This window comes from Saimiri boliviensis, chromosome 13 (assembly GCF_048565385.1).
Source record: "Saimiri boliviensis isolate mSaiBol1 chromosome 13, mSaiBol1.pri, whole genome shotgun sequence".
Lineage (NCBI taxonomy): Eukaryota > Metazoa > Chordata > Mammalia > Primates > Cebidae > Saimiri > Saimiri boliviensis.
In genome coordinates, this window is record NC_133461.1 from 32514686 (window position 1) to 32528545 (window position 13860).

A 13860-nucleotide genomic window follows, 5' to 3' on the forward strand; every position below is an offset into this window, starting at 1 on the left:
AAAAATACAAAAAATAAGCCAGGCCTGATTTTGGGCTTGAGTAGAGGATCCATAGAGGGGCCTCGGGCCAGCCAACTCCCTCACCCATGTGCCTTTGATTCATCTGTTACTTCCAGTTTTGTGGCCCTTCAGTCTCATCAATTACAAAACTCTCACAGCTACATGTGTTTCTACTTCTTTCGTTGTTCTTCTTGGCTACCTGCGTCTTGGAGGTAAAATGTTAACGAACCGAACTTGGGTCTGCTTACTCGGCGCAGCAGAGCCAAACACTGACACAAAGGTTTGCAGTTACAGAAAGAAAAGCATTTATTGCAGGGTGCCAAACAAGGAGAAGGGACACGATGGCTTACAGGCAAGAGTTTTTAAAGGTAAGAATGAGTGGGATTCCAAAGTGAGTTAGGGACTGAGGAATTTCTGGAATTTCCTCATCCGTTTTCTGGTTCCAATCTGTTGAAGGTCAACATGAGTGTGATCAGCATTTGTCATTGAATGGGAGTCCTGGTTTCTGAAAAACAACTCAAGGATGTATATAAGATGTTATCTTTATTTCTGTAGGAAACCAAATATCTTGTGACCATGACTTACTTGGGTGGCTATAGTTGAAGTTATTGAAGTTATTATTATATTCTTATTTAGTGGATTATTCATTCAGTTCCCTAATTTCTGGTTGCAGGGCTAGCTACATGCCTGTAATTTTCCTTGAAGGAATTGAAACATGTTCCTTAATCTCCATGGTGAGGGTAAAGCAGCCTGACCGGCTCCTAAGGTGGGGTCCCTGCGCCATCTCAAAATGAGTCAGCAATGTTCCATTGCTGGCTTCCCACCTTTTCTGCCCCATCTTCTTTCCGGCCTTGGGGCTGCCTTCCATTCCTTTCCTGGTCTGACCCCATGTTATCTTTTCCCCAGAGTGCAGACATCCTCAGCACCATCGGCTATGATAGCATCATCCAGCATCTGAACAATGGCCGCAAGAACTGCAAAGAGTTTGAAGACTTTCTAAAAGAAAGGTACGATGCTCTGTCCTCTCTGAAAAGGTCAAGAGGGGGGCCAAGATGTCCCCACATGGACAAGGAACGATGGCCTCTTTTTCATTTGTGTTTGATGTGCCGAAGAGCCTCTACTCTAGGTTATGGAATGATACCAGAGAAGTATATGATTCTTCTGGCCTAAAGTTCTTAGAAACCAATTTGGTACATAAGATTTATGATGAAACCATGAACAAACTGTAGTAAGAAACAAAATATACTTAGTAGTGTGTTAGAAATAACACCAAAAGACCCCGTGGGAGGAGACTGCTGAGGGTTGGCGAAGAAGAAAAGAAGAGGAACGGAAAAAGGAAGGAGAGAAGGAGGAAGGAAGAAAGGGAGGGAAAGGAGGAAAGGAAGAAGAAAATAAAGAGGGCAGGGTGGCTTCATGGAGGAGTAGGTCCTTGTGGTGGCCCTCAGAGGGTGAGGTGGATTTGACAGGTGAAGAAGTACCTGGATATCTGGGAGAACAGCAAGCTTGAGGTGCGAATCACATGGCCCAAGTGGTTAGAGGGAGGAAGATTCCAGCTCAGAGACCAGGAGGATGAGGAGCCGTGGGAAAGCTGTGGAGCCGATCACGAAGCTCCTGGGGTTGCCAGGGCGTGGTGATCCATGGGTAACTGGCGTGGTTCACAGGATTTTCTTTTCTTCTTTTTTTAAAAAATGAGTAAGACTTTTTTTTGTTTGTTTGTTTAAAGAAACTTAGTTTTGCGGAAACTTATTCATCTAGAATATTCCATTTTACAGAGGTTCTAGATGAAGGAATATAAGAGGATTTGGGGCCAATGATCAGGATCCTTGCCAAGATGAATCTTAATTAATTTGAAAATTAATGAACAGGTTCTATTTGTAAGGCAGTAAGTGAAAGGTTCAGAACCCAGAGATAGAGACATCAAAGCAATTTCTGTCAACTCTCCCTTTCTGCTCAAGAGAAGGTTAGGTCATGATCAAACTTACTCACACTGGTTGCCCGGCCCTTGGATGCTGAGGCCTGTCTCCTTGAGTCATCCCAAAGGTCCAGAGGACTTGGAGGCCTGAGGAGGGGTGAACCGAGAGAGGCTTGGCCACTGTCAGCGCCGTGGAGCTGGCTGCTGCTCCTCCCCCTTTAAGGAAGCAGCTCCCTTCTTTTCTACCCAAGATGGTTGACAATGTTGACCCCCGGTTAAAAAGTGTGCCTTGCTTTTTACAAACACTGGCGGGGAGTTTCCTCCCTCCTTCAGCAGTGCTAGGATAGAGTTTCATGAGCATGAAGGATCTAGAGACTGCGGAAGACTCTGCTTTTTTTCTGTTCCTCCACCAGTTATGGCTTTTATAAATTTCCTCCTGGGAATCAAATGGCCTTGGAATACATCTGCAGAAATGGCCATGGAATACATCTGGGAAGGAAGTGCCTGTTGGCTCAGGGCACCCAGCACTGCCTGCCTGGCAGAACCATCCAAGTGTCCCCTGATACAGTGAGGTTTGTCTAAATCAGTGGCTTCCGTACTTTTTTGAATGTGACCCTCAATAAAAAATATATTTTACGCAGCCACCTAGAATACACATGCATAAACAAAACAATGAAACAGGACTACCCTGTTATTTTATCCAATTGTGTTTAATTTTAAAATGCTGGTCTTCCAGCTATCTAGGAGGCTGAAGTTGGGGGATCACTTAGCCCAGGATTTCAAGGTTGCAGTGAGCTATGATTGCGCCACTGCACTCTAGCCTGGGTGACAGAGTGAGATCCTGTCTCTAGAAAAAAAAATGCTGGTCATAATCTACTGAATTGATGTATGGCTCAAATGAGTTGTGACCCACAGTTGAAAAACACTAGTCCAAATAGAACCCTGAAGCTAAGATCTCACTTTCATCTTTTTTTTTTTTGAGACAGAGTGTTACTTTGTTGCTCAGGCTTGAGTGCAGTGGTGTGATCTTGGCTCACTGCAACCTTTGCCTCCCAGGTTCAAGCAATTCTCCTGCCTCAGCCTCCTGAGCAGCTGGGATGACAGGCGCATGCCATCACACCCAGCTAAGTTTTGTATTTTTAGTAGAGACAGGGTTTTACCATGTGGGTCGGGCTGGTCTCAGTCTCCTGACATCATGATCTTCCTGCCTCAGCCTCCCAAAGTGCTGGGATTATAGGCATTAGCCACAACACCTGGCCTAAGATCCCATTTTAAAAAATGATTCACAAAAATACATAAGAGGAGGAACTATAGGGAGAATAAAAACTATTGATTTTTTATATTGTATTTCTGATATATGCTCTCTTTTCTCCCTGGGGTTTTATAGCAAAAAGAAGTCAGTTCCGTGTTTTCCAGTTTTGGGGAAGAATCTGCAAACATTAGATCAGTGTCAGATAGGCATGCCCTGGGTGTTGGGATGCAGCCCCTGAGCGTGTGGCCCGTTTGGCTTTGGGCCTCTGTTCCTTGTGGCACGCTTGCAGGAAGGAAGCCGCTGTCACTGAGCCTGTGTGTTTGTTCCTCCACTGTGTCCTGTTCAAGGGTAATTCATGTGCAGAAGGACAGTCCTCTAGGCCTGGTGGCCCAGCTTTCCTCTTGTTCCGGTGGGTGCAGGATGCTTTTGGGAACTGGGACCCCATCAGCTGTGTTTGTGCCATAATCTAATATGACTGAAACATCCTCCTTGAGCCTTAAACATTATTTGACTGAGTTGTCATAAATTACATGTAGAACCCTGGGATATTTGTGGTTCTTAGAAATGAAAGGCAAACACACACAAATACAGGGACAGAGATAACAGACTGTCATATGTAATAATTATTTTTGAACAACCACCTCTTGTCCAGTGTCATACATTATTTATTATTTTGAGTTCATCAAATTTAATACACATACATTTATAAAACATTTACATGGTACATGGCTAAACATGCCCTATATCAAATGGGGTACTTTTAAGACTTTCCAAAAGTGTCAAAGTTTTACCATGGGCCTCTTGAATTGTTTAACCTGCCCAGAAAGCAGCAAGGGGAAGGGGGAGATACTATACCTCCTGGTGAGCTCCCTCCCCCTGCTCTTCCCTGGATGGAACCCAGCATGATGCTCCTCTGTGCCACATTTTATCTCCATTACGGAAACCAGGAAATAGCCATTTCCTTGGCTGTACCCAGACAGATTGCAGTAAATTCATTTGCTCTCATGTGGGGATGAACAGAACGATCACTCCAGTGCAAGGAGCCACTCCACGTGCTGCCCTGGAGGGGCAGGGAGGCTGCTTTTCTTACCACCTATAGGGCAGATCCTTGCATCCGGGGCAGACATATAAAAATAAGGTTATGCTGGGTGCAGTGGCTCACACCTGTAATCCCAGCACTTTGGGAGGCCAAGGCGGGTGGATCACCTGAGGTCAGGAGTTCGAGACCAGCCTGGGCAACATGGTGAAACCCCATCTCTACTAAAACTACAAAAAATTAGCCAGGTGTGTTGGCACGTGCCTATAGTCCCAGTTGCTTGGGAGGCTGAGGCATGAGAATGGCTTGAACCCAGGAGGCAGAGGTAGCAGTGAGCCAAGATTGTGCCATTGCACTCCAGCCTGGGCAACAGAGTGAGACTCGGTCTCAAAAAATAATAGTAATAATAAGTTTAGCTCAGAGGGTAGCTAGAGGTGATTAAGTGAGATTATATAGTAGCTGCTGTTTATTGAAGGCTTGCTAGATACATAGGGCAGATTCCAGGGTCCAACTTCCCTAGGTTTGAAACCATATTACCCCTTATTACTTGTCTAATGTTGGGCAAATTCCATAATCTCTCTGAACCCATTTCTTCAATTGTAACATAGGGATGAGAAAAGTTATACAGGGTTATTGTAACAATTGTTACAAATTAATAATTGTTAACAATTGTTTACTACGATTAATTGTTATAATTGTTAATATTGTAACATATTAACTGTAAGTTACAAAACAGAGTAACAAACACTCCATCATTAAATTGGCAAATTGTACATTTATTTAGTTTACCCTTCTCTCAGCTGGAAGAGCATAACAGTAATAGCTGTGATACTGGCAACCACAGCCAGCATCTGAATAGCTACATAATATAACCATAACATTGAGGCTTACATGTCCCTTTGGCTCTTGCATTGGCTGCACAAGGTTTCTTTTCACGGAAGCGTAGCTTTGTAGATGAGGTTTAAGTAATTTACCAGGAGAATCTAGAAAGTGACAGAACCCAGAATGGCTCTGGGGGATGGTGAGGATGGGGATCTCACACAAGCCCTGTGTCTATGACTCATCAACACTGGCAAAAGGGCTGGTGGGTATCTGGGGAGATGGGCTGCTTCCCAGCGCAGACACACTCTCCTCTTTTCTGTTTACACAGTCTCACTCATTATACCCACTCTCTCTATTTCAGCCAGATAGGTTTATTGGTGAGCACACTTTGGATGTCTCTGCCTGTATCATTACTTGAGTATTTCCCTACCTAGAAAGTCCTCCTTTTTCTTTGATGCCTAAGTAAATTCTCCGCATCTTTCCAAGTCCTGGTAAAATTTTCCTCTTACTTTTCTCTTTCCCTCCCCTGCCCTCCCCTCCCCTCCCTTCTGTCTCCTCTCCTCCCCTCTCCTCTCCTCTCCTCTCCTCAGCCAGGCGGGATTACAGTGGTGCGATCTTAGCTCATTTCAACCCCCACCTCCTGGGTTCAGACAATTCTCATACCTCAGCCTCCCAAGAAGCTGGAATTACAGGCATGTGCCACCACATCCAGCTAATTTGTGTATTTTTAATAGAGATGGGGTTTCTCCACATTGGCCAGGCTGGTCTTGAACTCCTGGTCTCAGGTAATCTGGCCCCCCTCAGCCTCCCAAAGTGCTGGGATTACAGGCATGAGCCACCGTGCCTGGCCTTATTTCTCTGTAAAGGAAATATTTTACGTAGATCTTTAGTCTGAAGTCTTTCAACTGGTTAACAATTAAAATGAAACCATCTTGTCCCTGGTAGCCCAAGCCCAGGGACTCTCCCACCTTCAGATCCCCAGATGTGGCCAAATGTAATATGATGAGCTCCTGATATGAGCAGGAAATGAGAACTATAAAATTAAAGTTAATATAAAATTAAGGTTAACATTAAGATTAATCAGCTGATTATATTACTAGCTGCTGTTTCTTGAAGGCTTACTCTATGCAAGCTACAATTTTATTTATTTATTTATTTATTTATTTTGAGATAGAGTCTTGCTCTGTCACCCAGGCTAGAGTGTAGTGGTGTGATCTCGGCTCACTATAATCTCTGCCTCCTGGTTTGAGCGATTATCCTCCCTCAGCCTCCCAAGTAGCTGGGATCACAGGCGCCCACCACTGTACCTGGCTAACTTTTGTATTTTTAGTAGAGACAGGGTTTCACTGTCTTGGCCAGGCTTGTCTCAAACTCCTGACCTTGAGATCCACCCGCCTCAGCCTCCCAAAGTGCTAGGATTACAGGTGTGAGCCACCATGCCCAGCCTACAATGTGTTTTCTATCAATTATTTAATTCTCATAAAAACTCTGTAAGTTAAGTTTTCTCATCCTTATCTTATAATTGAAGAAATTGAGGTTCAGAGAGGTTATAGAACTTGCTTAAGGTCAGACAGCAAATAAGCAGTAGATATGGTTTTAAATCTAGAAAATGTGGGTCCTGGAATCTGTGCTATTCATCACTACACTGTGCCCAATACAGTGGCTGGTATACAATACATAGCAGGCAAATGGTACCCACTGACTTTAGCCGAGTTCCATAACTATTACTAATATTGTTATATTAGGTGTAGAAGGCAAGTAGGGAATATATCATTAGCTTCTGTTTACAGATAGGAACACTGAAGTTGAGTGAGCTTTAAATGACTTGCCCAAGATTACAATATCAGTAAGTAATAAAGCCAGGTACGGTGTCTGATGTTTTTTCCACTTTATTTAATGGTACCTTCATGTCTGGTGGTTTTTCCACTTTATTTAATGGTCTCCTGAGAAGGTTGGGTACATGCTACGAAGGAGAATAGAAACTTGGCAGCCAAGTCAGTTCTCTTAATTGTGTGTTGCAAGGGGATCCTGAGTAGGGAGGAGGGAAGCATGCTTTTGGAACTGCTTTTTGCCCAGAATTCTTTGCCACATGTAGAATAGCAGCTACACCTGTGCTCTGGGGAATCCACAGCCCCAGTGCCTGGGGACTCTGTACTCTTCCCCATAAGCTCCTGTACGTCCCATGATCAACCTGCCCTGGTTACAGCTCTGTTTTCGGGACCCTCACTGTGGTTGGCTGTTTCTCAAGACAGCTTTAAGGACAGATTGACAGGTGGGAATGACGGATTTCTTTGTGCATTAGCTGGCCACGTCACAGTCAGGCCATTACGTACTATATTAGTTTTTTAGGGATGTTGAAACAAATTGCCTCCAACTGAATGGCTTTAAATAACAGAATTTATTCTCTCATAATTCCATAGGCCAGAAGTCCCAAATCAAGATGTTGTCAGAATTGTGCTGTTTTGAAGCCTTTAGTGGAGAAAGTGTCCCATTTCTTTCTCTTGGTCTTTGGTGTCATCAGCGATCCTTGGCATGTCCTGCCTTGCAGCTGTGTAACTCCCATGTCTTCCTCTGTCATCCTGTGGTGTCCTTCCCCTATCTTCACATTGTCTTTTTTTTTTTTTTTTTTTTTTTTTTTGACACGGAGTCTCACGCTGTCACCTAGGTTTGAGTTCAGTGGCACCATCTTGGCTCACTGCAACCTCAAGCAATTCTCCTGCCTCAGCCTCCTGAGTAGCTGGGACTACAGATGTGTGCCACCACACCCAACTGATTTTTGTATTTTTAGCAGAGACCAGGTTTCACCATGTTAACCAGGCTGGTCCTGAACTCCTGACCTCAGCTGATCCACCTGCCTTGGCCTCCAAAGTGCTGGGATTATAGGCGTGAGCCACCACACCCAGCCCACATTGTCTTCTTATAAGGACAGCAGTCATACTTGATTAAGAGGCCACCCTACTCCAGTATGACCTTATCTCAAGGAATACATATGCAATGACCCTATTTCCAAATAACCTCACCATCTAAGATGCTGAGGGTTGGGACTTCAACCTATTTTTCGGGAGGAACACCTATGCCCAAAAGAATATACTGGATGCTAAGAGTGACATCAGAAATAGAGTAGTGGGATGGGAGTTTACACACCTGGGCAGCCTTCTAATCCTGGCTTCCTCACTAACCAGCGCCGATATTATTCAAGGCCTTAGAATTTTCTAGGTTCCAGTTTCCTTAGCCATAAAATTTGGATTGTATGAGATGTTCAATCCAATGTGAGAGCTCCTTGGATCTAATAACATGAATCTTTCCAAGGAACTTATCATTCAGTTGAGGTGCTGCGAATGGCATATCCAGTAAAATTGAGCAAAATATTTAAGTATCAGGTTTTATGGCAAAAGGATTTCATCTTATCCATTCACTCTGATTTTGGGGCTACTTTTCATACTAGACTGAGGATCATCCTGAGGCTGCTTTCAGCTCTGATGGAAAAGGCCATATCTGATGACGTTTGTCATGGGTTCTTTTTCTTTTCTTTCTTTTCTTTTTTGAGATGAAGTTTCCCTCTTGTTGCCTAAGCAAGAGTGCAATGGTGCGATCTCGGCTTACTGCAACCTCTGTCTCACAGGTTCAAGCAATTCTCCTGCCTCGGCCTCCTGCGTAGCTGGGATTATAGGCACATGCCACCATGCTGGCTAATTTTTTCTCTTTTTAATAGAAACGGGTTCATCATGTTAGCCAGGCTGGTCTCTTAACTCCTGACTTCAGGTGATCTACTTGCCTTGGTCTCCCAAAGTGCTGGGATTACAGGTGTGAGCTACTGCACCTGGTTCTTCTCTTCTTTTCTTTTCTCTCTCTTTTTCTTTCCTTTTTTTTTCTCTCTCTCCCTCTCTTTTCTCTCTTTTCTGTCTGTGTTTCTTTCTTTCTCTTTCTTTTTTCTCTTTTTCTCTCTCTTTCTCCTTCCTTCCTTTTTTCCTCCCTCCCTTCCCTCCCTCTCTCTCTCCCCCATCTTTCTTTCTCTTTCTCCTTCCTTCCTTTTTTTCTTTCCTTTTTTTGTTCCTTCTCTCCCTCCCTCTCTCCCTTTCTTTCTTCTTTCTCTCTTTCTTTCTCCTTCCCTCCTTTTTTCCTCCCTTCCTTCCCTCGCTCCCTCTCTCTCTCTCCCTCTTTCTTTGTCTCTCTCTTTCTCCCTCTTTCTCCTTCCTTCCTTTTTTCCTTTCTTCCTTCCCTCCCTCCCTTTTTTGTCTTTCTCTCACTCTTTTTTCTTTCTCTTTCTCTCTCCCTTTCTTTCTTTCTCTCTTACCTTTCTTTTTCTTTTCTTTCTTTCTTTCTTTTTTTTTTTTTTGAGATACAGTTTTGCTCTGTTGCCCAGGCTAGAGTGCAGTGGCATGAACATGGCTCACTGCAGCCTTGACCTCCCAGGCTCAAATGATCCTCCTGCTTCAGCCCCCACCACCAAGTAGCTGGGACTACAGATGTGTGCTACCATGTCCAGCTAATTTTTGTGTATTTTATAGAGACGGGTTTTGCCATCTTGTCCAGGCTGGTCTGCAACTCCTGAGCTCAAGCAATCTGTTTGCCTCAGGCTGCCAAAGTGCTGGGATTACAAGTGTGAGCCATGGTGCCTGGCCTGTCATGGGCTGTTGAAAGGAAAATGGCAGATGGATTATTCCTGGTCTGGGAGTTTGGATAGAAGAGAGGTCAAGGGAGCTGGAGTTTTTAAGGAGAGCTTGTGAAATGCAGCCAGCTAAGTGCTAAGGGTTATGGTATTTCCTCTTCTGTTTCCTGTACTATTTTGTACATTTTCATCTGGTCCTTGTTACATGATAGTAAACTAAAATATTGGTTTGCATCTGTCTCCTCTGCTAGATTATGAGCTCCACTAGGCAGGTCTCATATTTCAGTCATCTCCATGTTCTTAGCACCTGGTATGATGCCTGGCACATTGTGGATGTTCAATAAATGACAAATTGATGATTAGACAAGATAGAAAATTCAGATGGGGTAGGAGGGCGATCTAGGTAATGGCCTACTTATTCAAGCGTGATTTCTGTGATGTTCTCGTAATTCCCTCATTGCCTGCCTGAACCCACTGCTTCCCATTTACTAGGGAAACACCCTCTCAACCCCAGTGGTTGTTCCCTAGTTTCATGAGGCTGAGACTCTAGTTTCACTTCCATTAAAGCTGCTTGTTTTCTCCAAAAAGCACACTGTGATGTTTGCTGGAACTCATTACTTCCCAGGTTCTAGGAGAACATCTTGTGTCATGGGGAACAAGATGTTGCCTACAGTATGTTTAGATTCATGTTACCTTCCTCTTAGAAGAAAGAGACCGAGTGAGTGACTTCTTGTCCTGGAAACAACAACATATTCTAAAGAAATCTTAATGGTTATAATTCGGAGGATAAAAAGATAAAATGCCTATATATTATATATTTTTTAAAAATGAAAATGGCCTGAACATCTTTTTACTTGTAAAAATATTAAATATTCATTGTAGCATGTTATAAATTCTTACATAGATATAGTGAACAGAGATTCAGAAAGATAGAAATAGTTACTAGGAAGTTAAGATGCAGCTTTTTCTATAACTAGAGTCAGCTTCTATAACTAGGCGCACTTTACATTGTCAGAAGCTGGAAAAAACTTTAGGAGTTGAAGAATAGAGGCCTGAGAAGACACAGAATTCTTGCTCAAACTGTAGTACTGAGCACTAAGATCAGAAAGGCAGGAAGGAAAAATCACTTGTATGGTCTCAGAGCAGTAGATGGGGCTGCCCACAGTACCAGGAGCAGATGAAGCCAAATCCCTTAACAGCCATGCAAATTGACCTCCACCAGCAAAGGAGGGAAGGAAGGAATGAAGAAAGATATCAAGGCAAAAGCAACTAAAGAACCAGAGCCCATAACTCAAGAAAAGACAAAGCCAATCCAACATCTGGATAACTGATCCCAAGTTGAAAATTTACCCAAAGGAATAGTGGAAGTATTCAGAGATATAATACAGGAAAAATGTCATGAAAGGAAGGACTAAATAGATCTGAAGGGCACACTATAAACCAGGAAACCCTGATACACAGTAATAAATACTGATTATGATTATATAAGGATCAATGTTAACACACATCCTGGCTAAGTTATTGAATTAAATAAAGAATTCTTCAAGTATCCAGGAAGGGAAAAACAAGTTGTCTATACAGAAGGAATCAGGGGAAATTTGGGATGGCCCCAGGCTTCTGCATGATGACAGAAGCCAGTGGAACAAGTTCAGCTAAGTTCTGAGGAAACATTTAAGAACATTCAGTACACCAGTGAGGTTGTCAGTCCAATATAAAGGCCACAGGTAAATATTCTCAAATACAAAAGAACTCAAGGAATACTGAGCCCCTTCCTACCCTTGAGCTATTGTGGCAAAAGATTATGTAGTGAGAAAATTTAGTCAAGCAAGAAATGAATCTAAATTAAAATATTCAAGATGAATAATTATGGTAACAGGACAATTATTGAGCCTCAAATTCATTTTAATAAATAGTTCATACTAAACAACTTGAGGAAATACGATTGGAGAACAGAACACGTTACACACAAATGAAACAAAACGTAAACAACCCTGAGGAGGTGGGAGTACAACAGTGCTCATTGTCTGACACCACAGCATGCTGTCGCACATCTAAAATGCTCAAAAACAGAAACAAATTGTTGAAATATTTTAATATCACTACCCTCTTTTTTTATTTTTCCAAACAAAAGCTTCCACATATTTGTTAAGATACTAGTGGCTCTTAAGCACAGCTGGTTCTGTAAGTCATTTTCCATATATTATCACATGTTCAGGAAAGTCTCTGGGATGATATATCAAGACAGGCTTCTCTTGTGACTCAACTGGATGTCAGTCTCCTAATTTAGAAGTCTGAGTATTGTGAAACCTATACATCAGGGCCTTGTCTTTTTCATTCCCCAAGGCAAAGTATCCACTTTTGGGAGAAAAATCCATGGTATGAATGTAAGAAGTATTCTTCTTTTTAATGACTAGGAAGTTTGAAAATACTGTACAGGAAGGAAGATGAATCAATCTGACTACTTTCATTTTTTTCTGAAGCAATTGCCAAGATTTCTGTGGTAGGATTGAGGGTCAGAGAAGTAACACCTGTAACCAATTTCCTTATAGCTTTTACTGGCTTTGGGTTTGTTTCCTGAAGACAAGAATCTTGATTGTATATATTTATCACTCCGCAATTAGAACTACAAGAAACATTCTGTCCTTTCCTAGATGTGGCAATGCTTAATCCATATAAACTGCCTTCATCAGCAAATCTGTTAAGGCACTTCCTTGAGTTCACATCCCAAACACAAACTTCTCCATCCCCTGAAGAGGCGTATACTTTCTTACTATCTGAAGAGAATGTGGATGCTGCAACCCTTCCATTAATTTTCATGCTTCCAATCAGTTCTTTGGTCTTCATTGACAGCAAATGCAAATGCCCAGCCATGCCATTTAAGAGGAAGAAGGACCCATCTGGGGAGTTCAGAGCTCCTCACTATCTTCTTTCAAACCTCTCACTTGATGCACAAGAATTAACTTTCCAGCTAGCATGTCATAGACATAAAGAGCCTTGCTGTGGGTACTTGTGGCTAAAATTCTTCCCCATGAGCACTAAAACAAGCCTTAAAGATGGGGAACTGACTGGGCATAGTGGCTTATGCCTGTAATCCCAGCATTTCGGGAGGCTGAGGGGGGCAGATCACAAGGTCAAGAGATGGAGACCATCCTGGCCAACATGGTGAAACTCCATCTCTACTAAAAATACAAAAATTAGCTGGGCATGCTGGGGCATGCCTGTAGTTGCAGCCACTTGGAAAGCAGAGGTTGCAGTGAGCTGAGATCGTGCCACTGCATTCCAGCCTAGCCACAGAGCAAGATTATGTCTCAAAAAAAAAAAAAAAAAAAAAAAAAAGGAGGTGGGGGCGCATTTTTCCAAATAGATACTCTGGATTTTAGGATTTGTTTTTCCATCAACCTGAAATAGTAATCCAGTGACCACCACAATCTGTGCACAAGGATGGAACTGCGCAGATGAGATCCAAGCAGCAGTAGGATGTTCAGCATGAACATGCTGGCAGTTTTTCAAGAGTCCTCTTGGCAGAGAAGCTGATGCGGATATGCAATTCCCAGCCCTTTGCAACAAATCATCTTTATCCTGTTCACTTTCATCAGCTGAAGACATTTGCCGCTTCTGAGTCTCTGCCCAGGCAGGTACTCCTCCCGTGGCATGCTGGAATACTTCTTTAAGTGTCGTTTTAAGGTTGTCTTTTCAAAGTTCACTTTCGCTAGCATTTTTCATCCTATCTTTCCAAAACTGATTGTGTCAACCATTTCTTCATCTTCATCTTCTTCATCCGCCCACACTGGCTTCTTTTGAGGTGGAAAATTACCTTTTGCTTCCTTCTCCACTTCGGAGTCACCTGAGTCTTTATGTCCTTGAACCCGCGGGCCCCACGCACGCAGCAGCACCAGCTCCTCCAGACTCCGCTATACCGCCGCTTCGTCCTCCTCCAGCGTCAGGCAGTTCAGCTGTCTGAGCCGTCTCTCCTCCTCCTCTGCCGCGCTCGTCTGGGATGAAGGTGCAGCCTTTTGGGGCGGCCCGCCCAGCCCTGCTCCTGCTTTCCAGCCCGGCCTCGTTCGGGGTTTCCGCTTCGGCTTCGCTCCAGTTCGGCTCCTCAGTCCCGGTGGCATTATTAGGTTTCTTTTCTTTCTTTCTTTCTTTCTTTTTTTTTTTTTGAGAAAGGCTGTTGCCCAGGCTGGAATGCAGTGGTGCAATCTCGGCTCACTGCAACCTCCACCTCCCAG

General features: G+C 43.3%; 1 protein-coding gene and 2 pseudogenes across 2 annotated transcripts in view; 1 reads left to right on the forward strand and 2 right to left on the reverse strand.

Moving 5' to 3' along the window:
* Window positions 1-13860, forward strand: part of PSTPIP2 (proline-serine-threonine phosphatase interacting protein 2) — a 119492-nt gene that overhangs the window by 33561 nt on the left and 72071 nt on the right. For both annotated transcript variants that reach the window (XR_012513110.1, XM_003924700.4), the window contains exon 2: window positions 907-1007. Coding sequence is in view for 1 of the 2 variants with exons in the window: in XM_003924700.4 (XP_003924749.1) it covers window positions 907-1007 (101 nt within the window). In the remaining variant the exon portion in view is untranslated. The remainder of the gene's footprint in view (window positions 1-906; window positions 1008-13860) is intronic.
* On the reverse strand, window positions 11902-12704 carry LOC104650858 (U3 small nucleolar RNA-associated protein 18 homolog pseudogene; annotated as a pseudogene).
* Window positions 12995-13746, reverse strand: LOC141579884 (U3 small nucleolar RNA-associated protein 18 homolog pseudogene; annotated as a pseudogene).